The sequence below is a fragment of the Triturus cristatus genome, chromosome 10 (assembly GCF_964204655.1).
Source record: "Triturus cristatus chromosome 10, aTriCri1.1, whole genome shotgun sequence".
Classification (NCBI taxonomy): Eukaryota; Metazoa; Chordata; class Amphibia; order Caudata; family Salamandridae; genus Triturus; species Triturus cristatus.
In genome coordinates, this window is record NC_140593.1 from 556,837,205 (window position 1) to 556,849,770 (window position 12,566).

A 12,566-nucleotide genomic window follows, 5' to 3' on the forward strand; every position below is an offset into this window, starting at 1 on the left:
GGGTTAAGGATATCCTTTCAGGGCCCTAGTTTTGTGCACCAGTGGTTAGTGTCTTGCATGGCTCTGCGTTTCTGGCGCGGAAAGTAGTGTACAGAACGGACGTCAGCACGCGAGGGCGGAGTCTAAGTAGTTACCGCGACTTCATCCCGGCGACACGACTCCAACGAGGAACGCTGAGCCAACCGACGCCACCGTCCGACGCGCAGAGGTACTGCTGACAAAACTTTCCGGATCCAGTCTGACGCCTTGGGGTAATTCTAAGGTAAGGAATCTATAACTAACTAATTTTTCTTACAGATATATCGTTACTGAAGGTAAGTAACTTGTTCAATAATATCAATATTTTTAATATAGTTTTCAATAATATAGTGGTTAAAAATGTGTTTTTGAATTATTGAAATGTTTTAATTATATGTTCATTTTACTATTGTTTATATAAAGGTTTTTTTTTTTTAAATAGCAGCTTGAAATTTTTAAGAAATGTAGAATTTTTAATTTAATTTTTTGTAATTTATAGTTTTGTAGTGGGTTGTTGAGTTCATTTGGAAATAGGGTGGAAATTAAGTTAATGATGAATTATTTAATAAATGTATTTTAATTTTTATGAATATTTTATTATGTAAATTATGTACTATTGATTTATTTTAGTTATATGTTTGTGGGCTATGTTTGTAGTGGTATAAGGTGGAAAGTTAACAATTTATTAACAATGAATTGTTAATTGTTAAGTTATTACTTAATTTTATTTATGTAATTTATGGAATACTTATTCATTTTACTTCTATATTAGTTGCAGGCTGCTAGAGTTGTAGGGGTCTAGAGTGAGAATTTAAGTAATAATTATTAAAATGTGTTAATTTTTAATGATTTAATTCTTTTTTGACTATGCAATATACTGTGCTACTGTTGTGCTGTTTGAAGTGGGAATAGTAAATGTTACCCTTCAGCAATCCAATGCTTTATTTACTGTTGCAGAAACTAAAATTGGAATAGTAAATTTTACTCCTGCAAAGCCCAACACTTTTCCTACTATTGCGCTGACTGGAGCGTGAATAATACATTTCACTCCTACGAAATCCAATGCTTTCCCTACTGTTGCACAGACTGGAATGGAAATATTAATAATACCCCTCCAAAGTCCAACACTTTCTCCATTGTTGTGCTGACTGGAGTAGGAATAGTACATTTCACCCTTCTGTAATCTAATGTTTTCCCTGCTGGTGCCCTGTTTGGAGTGAGAATAGTAAATGTAACCCCTCTGAAGTTCTACTCTTTCCCTACTGTTATGTTGTTTGGGCTGGTAATAGTACATTTCACCCCTCCAAAGACCAGCGCTTTCCCTACTGCTGCACAGATTGGAGTGGGAATAGTACATTTGACCCCTCCTAAATTTAACACTTCCCCCACAGTGGAGCTTTTTCTGATGTTTTTGCACTTGCCATAATAAGAATAGGATCACAATATTGTGGTAAACAATAGTTTTGCCACAATATTTTTGTCAACGATATTGTTTACCACAATATAGTGTCCGTGATCCACTGTAATGGCATAATTTGGTCACTCGCAATGCCCTGACCAGAATCTCCCGATTACATAGTTGCAAGCCATTCTAAAATAAAATGTAAGATCAATAAAATATGAGGAAAATGTCCCAGCGTACAAGTCCAAAAGTTGTGTAACACACTTAAAAGGCCCATAGAGCCTAACCAAATGACGCTAACCAAATGACCTTCGCTTTGGAAAGGTACTGAAAACTGATGTCTTTAACAAAGCAGTAGATTAATCTGAGGATGGGTGTGATGTAAGCTATGCACGCATTATTAGCACAGTACCCGATCTCATGTGGCTTGTTTATTTCCTGTGCTTACCTCAAAGGTCCGACACCTTTTCCCCCCCCCCAAACTGATCAGCAGCTACTCTGGTGCATCTTTCTGCTGAATGACTTTATTTAAAAGTACTGAGTACACAAGGCTTGATAAGATGGGTTTTTGTATGTTAGATAGGTACATGAATGGTCTCACCAGGCGCAGCTGCAACTTCCAGCTCAGCCCTAGTGACGCTGTCTGTCTGCCAAGGAACTCTCATTGCATTAGTATTCTATTAAATATATGGGTGTCCTGACAGACAAGACTCCACACAATCCTCATTTAATGGGTCTAGAGTAGGTTAGAAAGATACCAGGCACCCAGCGATTCCAGATCCCAAGTGATGGCCTAAAGTTATGTGATCGTTAATGCCCACAACATCCATAAGAATGCCCGGAACAATGACTTGCATCTCAGAAGACACAGCTTGAAAGAATCTCGAAATTAGTGCCTCAACGTCCTAGGCTCAAAATGTTTAAGTTCACCTTCCTGTCATCATCTGTCAGAAGTGAAAGAGCCACATTTGATAGTGTTTGTTGGCTGATAGTGGCAGTAAACAATAGGAATTTGTAAACATTTAACCCGCAGTTCTGTATGTGGAATACTGGATGGCAACTATCATGGACTGTTTTCTCTATCTCCACAGAATGGATTATGTCACAAAGTAAAAGTGGAATGCAAGTTAGGAATCCTGGATAGTTGCTCCTTGCTGTTAGAAAGGTTGACTACAATGTGTTGTGTTGGTCTACAAATAAGGGCAATACGAGTGGAAAGTAATCTGGACTTTATTTAAATGTAGTAAAACCATCATATGGCAGCCAACCCTTACACAGCCAGGAGCCACTGCGCAATGCCAGATGCTTAACTTGCATTCCACTTCTACTCTAAAACTTGGGTTCCGAGTTTCGAGCTAGGTGCAGCTCATTCCTCTTCCTCCTTTTATCTAGTCTTAACACTCAGTCTCTCAGGTCTAGGCCCATTCAGTCTCTCACCAAGCTCATAGTCGCCGCATGATACTGCACTCTTCCCTCTTACTGCAGTAGGATCTCACCGGTTGCAATCTCATCAGGAGCCATGTGGCATCTGACCACACAGCACATCACTCTGAAGGTCACAGCAGGAGTGAAACCTTCTGATGGGGCCCCTCTTCCGGGTAGTGAGCTCAAGTTTCCGGTTCACTCAGGGCTTTGGTGGATACTTCATGCATGTTTCAGCGTACTCCAGCACTACGATGAGTCACCTGGTGCTTCTTCTTGATGGCGACGGCTACACACCGGCAGATGGCGATTCTTTGGCACAACGAATTCCAGGTACTATATTTGGCATACAGTACCTCGAGGCGATGACCTCAATTCTTCAAAAAGTGGCCCCAAGGCACGTATCAGGCCACCTATTCTAAAGAATTGGCTGCAACACAACAATATACTTGGCATGTATCATGTATTCCACTTGTAGGGCACACGGACAACCAGCAGACCTTTCTCCCAGCTTTAGTGTGGCCTACCATGCAAGTGCACTGCTCTAGGAGCCTGGTAGATACAATGGGGATAAATGATGAAGGTTGCAGTGCCCGACCTGGAAGTGCTGCAAGTCCTTCGGTGCACTTGCCCAGAGAGACTCTGCCGGACAGATATGATTTCAGGGTTGGCGCTTCCTTCCCTAACTCACAGGTAGGCTATCTTGGAACCCAGGACAGTCCAGTAATTCCTCTTTCAAATCAGATTCCAGGCCATGTTCCCATGCCTTTGTGAAGTTGGCTCTCAGTGCAATACCATCCCTTGCTGCATAGTAGTCCCTGAGTACTCTGTGAATACCCCTCCTCTGAAGAAGAGACCATGGCAACAAACAATGATGGGTCTTGAGATTCCATCTTTATACTGGTTTTGCAGCTGCAGGATGTGCATTCCAGGTCTGCTTACATGAAGCCGGTTTGGGTCCTGGCCAGGCCACCTTCCAAGCTTGTCCTATGTCTGCAAGGATACTCTGCCCAGCAAGGCACTGTGCAGGTGGAGTGGCCACCATAGAATTACTAAGAGGTGGGAGCAGGCCACATTCAATTATTTACAACCCCTCCTCAGAGAGATCATTTAGAGAGGCAAGAATCTGTGCCCCTTCAAAAGGCTCCTTTCCCTATAAACAGATACTGGAGGCCTCATCCTTTATCTCAAGCCATCTTCCTACTGACCGCTGCAGTCAGAGTCATTTACAGCCCCATGTATCAAGAAGGGCTCTGGCACGTCTAAGGAAAGCATGTCTTCTCTTTCCTCACTATAGCATCTGGTGCTCCCCTCCCATCTCGGAGACGCCATCAATACATGTGCTGTTTGGAGAAAGCAACCTCTCCATCTTGTACTCTGGTCTAGGTTGTAGGCTTTCAAAATGGAACCCAGAAGCCTTTATCACTCATGCACAGCACACTATCACGTTTAGTGCACACATACCAAGCATAGGATGTCCCATTCTGGATTCTGGGTTTATTGTGAGCTGTGGAACTTTGTATGAATGAGCCTGTAAGTGCATTTATGTGCCACACAAGCTTGTCACTATAATCCACCAACCATGGTACGTTGCTACTACTGCGCTCCATGCACCAACCCTGCGTCAGAGCCAGCATTCCCTTGTCATTATGAGGGTGCTCTTGGTACACCTCTCCCAGTTCAGGATTAGGTCCAGAACGTATCATTGTTAAAAGACAGGGCCTAGGTACATGCGTTCACACAAGATTAGAGGAACACTTGTGACATGCGGACACTACATCCAGATATCCCGGTCGGAATCCTCCTGGGTTTCCTGGTGCGGTCAAATAGCCAGTTAAGTACAACTATCCTCGTAATTACAGTCGAGCAAGTATTTTTTTCTGAGATCTGACATCACCAATTGTGACTTTGGTAGTAGCCAGTCAGAGGGTGATAAAACATACATTTTTCTCTGCATTGGACAATGTATTTAATCATGATGCTGCACAGAGATTTTTGTTAACACTGCTTCGGTGAAGCAAGCTTGACAGGAGTTGGTGTGATGCGAGGACAAATCATGTAAAAGTTTGTGATACTCATTGTGGTGGAAATGGATCTGGCAAATCGAGGTATGTGGAGGGAGGGTGAGATGGGGCAAATATAGTGGTGAATGGTAAATATTTGTGTGTGACGTCAGTGGGTTTAAAGTTGAATTTATAGGTGAGATTTATTTCTCCCACATACATTTTCTTTCAGGAAACTAATTGCAGATGTTTTATTTCTAACTACACTCAGTTTGTAACATTATTCAAACGTTCTATGATTTAATGATTACTTCAAAGGGTGACCACAAAAAAACAAACCCTCAACTTGGTCTCTGGAATGTGTTGCAAGGAATATATTGTATCCACCAAAAACAATGTGAGGAGGAGGGGGATTGTATGCATGCGTGCTTGAAACGTGTCAGTACGTGTGTACACCTTGTTCTTCAGTATTAGATTCCTAAGAAGCCATTACAATTTCTCTGTGCAAGTATATAAACCCCAGGAAATGTAGCTAGAGTGTTTACTGATATTCTCAAGTTCGAGGCATGTGGGCTGCTGAATTCATATCTGTGCATAGATCGCCGCCTAGTGTTGGGTCCGGATGATTGCACATTGTTGTCCTGGAAGAGTCTTCGAAGTATCACGAGATAGGTGGCTCCTCCCCTGGACTACAGTGCGCATGGGCATCCTCTCCATCCTTAGATTGTTTTTTTCCGCCATTGGGTTCGGATGTGCTTATCTTAGCTCAAGCTCGGAAACTTTAGTTTAAGGCCAAAAGGCCTTTAGATCTCATCGGTACTGTTCCCGTTCGGTATCGACCAGTTTCTTTAGTGTTTTAGCACCTTCTTCACGGTTTTCGGATCCACTTTGGTCCGAACATCGAACTTCGATCGACGATGGAATCGAGGACTCCCTTCAAGAGATGTCCCTTATGCCACGCGAAATACCCACATATCGACGTCCATCCGGTACGCAATAAATGTCTCTCACCGGATCACGATGAGTCGAAATGTATGGCCTGTGCCCGGTTCTGCTCGAAGAAGACTCTCCGGAATCGACGGGCAGCGAGATTGGAGGCACAGCAATCGGTGCCTGCCCCGGCCAACATCTTTAGCGACGAAGACGCCGAGAGCGTAGAAGACGTAGACTCCAGCCACGCTTCCGAACACAACTCCCGATCGGAAGACGACGATGAGGTGATCTTTGAGGGCGAAGATGTCGTCGAAGAGGTAGGAGACTACAATGAGGCCCTTGGGGCCGAGGAAGATAGCTCCAGCGAAGAGCTAGGCCAACCCGTCGATACGGAGGCCGAGAGACTAAGTCGTCATAAGGCTCAGGTCGAGGGATCGCCTGCGGGCCTTACCCAAAATCAATCAAACGGTTCTTCGGCCCCGCCTCAAGGCCCGGCCTCGAACGTTTCACAGGAGCCATTATTATCGAAGACTACTGTAATCCCTTCAGTGAAACCGAAACCGTTCGTCGCACCGGTTCGAAACCGAAAGTGAAACTGGTTGCGATCGGCTCGAAGGCCTCGAAGCTCTCCACTCCTTCGACGCCGGCAAAGGTCATCGGCACCGACCGCGCCACAAGAGATTTCGGTGCCGAGCTCACCGCAGCGGGTCCGGGCGTCGAGCCAAAGAAGAAGGCCCTCGGTCCCCACAAGGCGCCTCAGCCTATGGCACCGAAGATTACGGCCCAACCCACCAAGGTCAAGGTGGCCGACCTGCAAAATCATCGACTCCGACGAGCGTCGATACCTCCCTTCGGATCGACGACCCAAAGACTAGAAATAAGTCGGATGCCGCTTCGACGCCTACCTCCAAGGTGCCGATCGGTTCCAAGGCGCCATCTGCGTTTACCGTGCAACAGGTCTCAGCATCGTTGCAACGCATCAGAGACCGGGCAACCCTCCACTCTACGTCGGGTCCCGAAACGCACAAGGCCGCAAAATCACACTCGGCGCGGCGCACATCACATTTGGAGTGCCGCCACCCACGGCGCCGAAAATGTTCTAAATCCGGACACGTGTCCGCCAAACACAGTCCCTCTCCACTGGACAAACCGATATTGAGCCTTCGCAGGCACACTTTATCGACGCCGACACTGGTAGGCTGATGCTCCGCAAGCGGAAAATCACGCCAGAGAAGGGCTTGGACTCATACAAGATTCCTCTGAAACACAAATTGCCGGCAGGTTCAGAACCAGTGCTTCATGAACACTTTCAACCCTTCCATCAGGATCCGCCGTCCTTTTCTCCTACGCATTCAGAGGCAGACGCAGGAGAGGACTATATAGGGGATGATACCACCTACCCTGGGGATATCGATCCTGAGGATCACTTGCAAGACCCGGATCAGGCATAGGATGACCCCACCGACCAGGGTAACGCACCAGATACTCCTGACACGCAGCTTTACAATATAAAGACATCTCCCACAGAGGACACTGCTGCCTTTAATGCCCTCATAGAACGGGCTGCTGCCAATCATGGAGTGGAACTCCATTCTGACACTGTAGAAGAAGACTTCTTAGTGGACACTTTCGCCTCCTCTGAGAAAATCGTCAAAACTCTGCCAATGTTGAAGGGAGTTCTAAAACCTGCAAAAGACATTTTTAAAGAAACAACCAGGGCACGGGTGCTAAACCCCAGAATCGAAAAGAAATACAAGCCTGCACCCAGAGACCCTATGTACATTAGGGGTCAGTTACGTTTAGACTCCATGGTTGTTGCTAATGCTCGCAAACGAGCCCATTCACAAACAACGGGTGATGCTCCTCCCCCCGACAAGGAGTCCAAAGTGCTGGAGACATCAGGCAAAAGAATAGCAGCGCAAGCGGCAAACATCTGGCGCATTGCCAACACACAGGCACTCCTGGCCCGTTATGATAGGTCCCACTACGACACACTAGAATCACTGCTACAACATTTGCCAGATGAATACAAACAGGCAGCAGAGAGGGACAACTCCTTACCAATGCGTCCATCAAATGCGCACTGGATGCAGCCGACACTGCGGCAAGGGCGATCAACACAAGCGTCATGTTGAGGAGGCACGCATGGTTGAGAATCTCAGGCTTCAAGCCAGAGATTCAGAACAATATCTTAAATCAACCGGTCAACCCAGACTATTGATTTGGCCCTGAAGTTGACACTACCCTCGAAAAAATTAAGAAAGACACTGAAACTGCAAAATCAATGGGGGCTCTGCAGTCGCAGCAGTTTCGTAGTGGCTCCTTTCGTCGCCCCGGAAATAGAGGAGCAGCTAGAGGTCAGGGGTCCCAGCAGCAGTACAATAAAGGGGGCACACAAAGTGACTATGATAAAACCACCAGAGGTGGATATCGTGGATCCAGCACCAAAGGCAGAGGACGTGGGTACGGCAACACCAGGTCCTCCCCCAAAAACAAACAGTGACGCCTTCTCCCTGCCCCCGACCACATAACACCTGTTGGGGGGAGACTCCAGCAGTTCCTGTCAGTCTGGAAAACCATCACCACAGACAGGTGGGTCAGGGACATTATCCAGTACGGTTACTGCCTAGAATTAACGTCCACTCCACCAAACATACCGCCAAAGCACCGTCCTATGTCCGTAGAGCACTTGGCATTATTGCAGCGGGAAGTACTAAGTATGCTGCAAAAAGGTGCAATAGAAGTTGTGCCCGTCGACCAACAGGGGACAGGGGTGTACTCTCTGTACTTCTTAATCCCAAAAAAGGACGGTTCGCTCAGACCTATACTAGACCTCAGACCCCTCAACCACTACATTCTATCAGAGCATTTCCATATGCTCACCCTACAGCAGGTTCTACCGCTACTCAGTCAGGGAGACTTCCTAGCCACACTGGACTTGAAAGATGCGTATTTCCACATACCCATACACCCACCACACAGAAAATATCTCCGGTTCACTATTCAGGGGCATCACTATCAGTTCAAAGTACTACCCTTCGGAGTAACGACGGCACCCAGGGTCTTTACCAAGTGCCTAGCAACAGTGGCGGCACATCTACGAAGACAGCACATTCACGTTTTCCCTTACCCGGACGACTGGCTTGTTCAGGCAAAGTCAGCCCAGCAATGTGCCAGCCACATGTCCCTCACCATTCACCTTCTTCACAGTCTGGGATTCTCACTAAATTACCCAAAATCACATCTTCAACCCGCACACGTACGACAGTACCTGGGCGCGACCATAAACACTCTGGCAGCAACAGCTCAGCCACATTTAGTGAGGATCAACAGCATGCAACTGCTGATCACAAAGTTCAAACCTCAACACTCCCTTCCTGCGTGAGTGTTCATGCAGTTGATAGGCATGATGGCCTCCTGCATTTTCATAGTCCCGCACGCGAGACTACATATGCGCCCGCTTCAGGAGTGCTTAGCACGTGAATGGAATCAGGCTCACGGACAATTGAAAGACCTAGTGTTGGTGAGCGGTCGGGCATACAACTCTCTGCATTGGTTGAATCCACAAAACGTTTGCAAGGGCCGACCGTTCCAAGAGCCTGTTCCGCAAATAATACTGACAGCGGACGCCTCTCTCCAGGGATGGGGAGCTCATGTACTCAATTATACAGTGCAGGGACTATGGACGACACAGCAAAAGAAAATGCACATCAACATTCTGGAACTGATGGCAATCTTCCTAGCCATGAAGGCATTCAAAGTACACTTGTGCAACAAAGTCGTGTTGATCCGGACGGACAACATGACTGCCATGTACTACATACAGAAGCAGGGAGGAACACACTCTCCACAGTTGTCTCATCTGGCTCAGAGCATGTGGAAGTGGGCCATTCAGAGGAACATATTCGTCATGGCGGAACACCTCCCGGGCAAGGACAACCAGATGGCGGATCTGATCAGCAGACACAGCCACCAGATGCACGAGTGGGAGCTACATTCGTCAGTACTCCAACCGTACTTCCAACAATGGGGTCATCCAGAGATAGACATATTCGCCACAAACGAAAACGCAAAATGCGAAAGCTTTGCCGCCAGGTTCCCACATCCGCAGTCACAGGGCACTGCGATATGGATGAACTGGTCCGGCAGATTTGCGTACGCTTTTCCACCAGCGCCATTAATACCGCTAGTGGCACGCAAACTGCGACAGCACTCACTGACACTCATCCTAGTTGCTCCCACATGGGCACGCCAACCATCGTACACCACCTTTCTAGAACTTTCCGTGGTGCCGCATCAAAGGCTGCGGATCAAACCCGCACTTTTAACGCAGAACCATGGCGAAATTCAGCACCCAGATCCGCAACAGCTGAACCTGGCAATCTGGCTCCTGAAGTCTTAGAGTTTGGCTACCTAAACCTGCCACCTGAATGTATGGATATCATCAAGGAGGCCAGAAGACCCACTACCAGAGCTTGCTATGCGGCTAAATGGAAGAGATTTGTCATTTACTGCAACAACAATGACATTAACCCGCTGGACGCATCCATTCAAAACATCATCTGTTATCTCTTACACTTATACCGATGCAATCTGGCATACAACTCCATACGTATCCATTTAACCGCGATAGCAGCCTATCTTCAAAACAGGCAGCACCTCTCTTTATTCAGAGTGCCTGCCATCAAAGCGTTCTTAGAGGGACTCAAACGAGTAATTCCCCCAAGACACCCACCGGCACCAGTGTGGAACCTCAATGTGGTCCTCACCAGATTAATGGGTCCACCTTTTAAACCTCTCCATTCATGTGAGATTCAATTCCTCACCTGGAAAGTAGCTTTCTTAGTGGCAATCACTTCGTTAAGAAGAGTTAGTGAACTCCAGGCACTAACCATTCAAGAGCCATTCATACAGGTTCACGCAAACAGAGTTGTACTACGTACCAACCCCAAATTCATGCCTAAAGTGATATCGCAGTTCCACATGAATCAGACTATTGAACTGCCTGTTTTCTTTCCAAGTCCACAAAATGTCGCAGAGAGAATGCTCCATACACTAGATGTAAAGAGGGCCCTCATGTACTGTATAGACAGGACAAAGGATTTTAGGAAAAAAAAAACAGTTTTTCGTTGCCTTTTCTCCACAACACAAGGGCAACGCCATTTCCAAAGCAGGTATAGCCAGATGGATCGTTAAATGTATTCAAATTTGCTATCAAAAAGCTAAACGCACATTAACGATTCCCCCACGAGCCCACTCTACACGAAAGTTAGGGGCGTCCATGGCTTTCCTAGGAAACATTCCTTTGCAGGAAATATGTAGAGCAGCCACATGGTCCACTATACATACATTTACCAAACACTACTGTGTAGATGTACACTAAAAACAGCAGGCAGCTGTAGGACAGGCTGTTCTCAAAACTCTTTTTCAGACTGCTGCAGCTGGCACGGGCAGCCGCCGCAAATGGAGGGACTGCTATATAATCTATGCACAAATATGAATTCAGCAGCCCACATGCCTCGAACTGAATATGCTACTTACCAGTATGCATCTGTTCTTGGCATGTAGGGCTGCTGACATTCATATCGCCCACCCTCCTCCCCGACGCCTGTAGCGGCTGCAGCACTCAGAATTACTGTATAGCATGGTCATCACTTACTGTATCTACTCCATCACTGCCACAATGGCGAAAAACAATCTAAGGATGGAGAGGATGCCCATGCGCACTGTAGTCCAGGGGAGGAGCCACCTATCTCATGATACTTCGAAGACTCTTCCAGGACAACAATGTGCAATCATCCGGACCCAACACTAGGCGGCGATCTATGCACAGATATGCTTGATTCCGGTCCAGGGAAGACATGGCTTGGCAGTTCGGGCTGGACTGTTCCCATGAGGCACAGGGTCAAGACTGATTTGCATATGGCCATGTCTGAACTGGGGTGGCGTAGTGGGCAAAAGAACGATGGATTTAACCCAGATCTCCTGACTGGGGGAGAATGTCTGCATTGTCAGCATTCCGTCCATCATTTGTTTTTTGTAACGCAGATATGAATGTCAGCAGCCCTACATGCCAAGAACAGATGCATACTGGTAAGTAGCATATTCACTATCTCTTAACATTATTACTAGTCAGAGATTTTGTGTTCCTGGTGATGTCTCAGGGCTAGTTAGGTGTAACTACAAGTGAGTATGTTTTCTTCTTTTCTGAGAAGACATGGTTGGAGACCAATAATTGCTCTACCAATTATATGTGAAGAACTTTGAAGAACATGGCTTTATTTGTAACTCAAGCTAGTCTTGTACACTGGGGGTCGAGTACAAAAAGTTCTCTCTGATATTATTTATTATGTACTCTCTATAATGAAATGCCAGACATTGTGAAGCTTTCATTTATGTTTTGTTTTAGTCATGTTGTAAAGCATATGAATACCTTGGCTTCATCATGGAAAAAGAGCAATCCTATCAAGACGCATCCATTAACTATGAATTGGCATGGAAATACAGCAATGAATCAAACCCAACAATTGGTGAGTTATGAAAAAACATTTTGCTATTTTAATTCACATAGTCTTACTTTTGTCAAAGTGATGTTGCTGGTGGAGATTTTTTGGCAGATATACATCATAAAAATAAAACGTTTTAATATTGATTTGTCAGAACTCGCCATCTTAGCAACCTCTTCCAGCACCAAAACAAGCTTTGGCCAAAAATTAGGAATGTGTTGTTAGAAAAAGGGTTATTGGTTTGAAAAAGGGGGCTCCTTACCAACTTAATAAATACATCCT

At 46.0% G+C, this 12,566-nt stretch overlaps 1 protein-coding gene across 1 annotated transcript in view; it reads left to right on the forward strand.

Annotated features, from left to right (window-relative positions):
* LOC146789718 (tetratricopeptide repeat protein 21B-like) overlaps nt 1–12,566 on the forward strand; it is a 468,517-nt gene that overhangs the window by 364,059 nt on the left and 91,892 nt on the right. Inside the window, exon 21 of the mRNA XM_085630126.1 lies at nt 12,188–12,308. Coding sequence (XP_085486252.1) covers nt 12,188–12,308 — 121 coding nt within the window. The remainder of the gene's footprint in view (nt 1–12,187; nt 12,309–12,566) is intronic.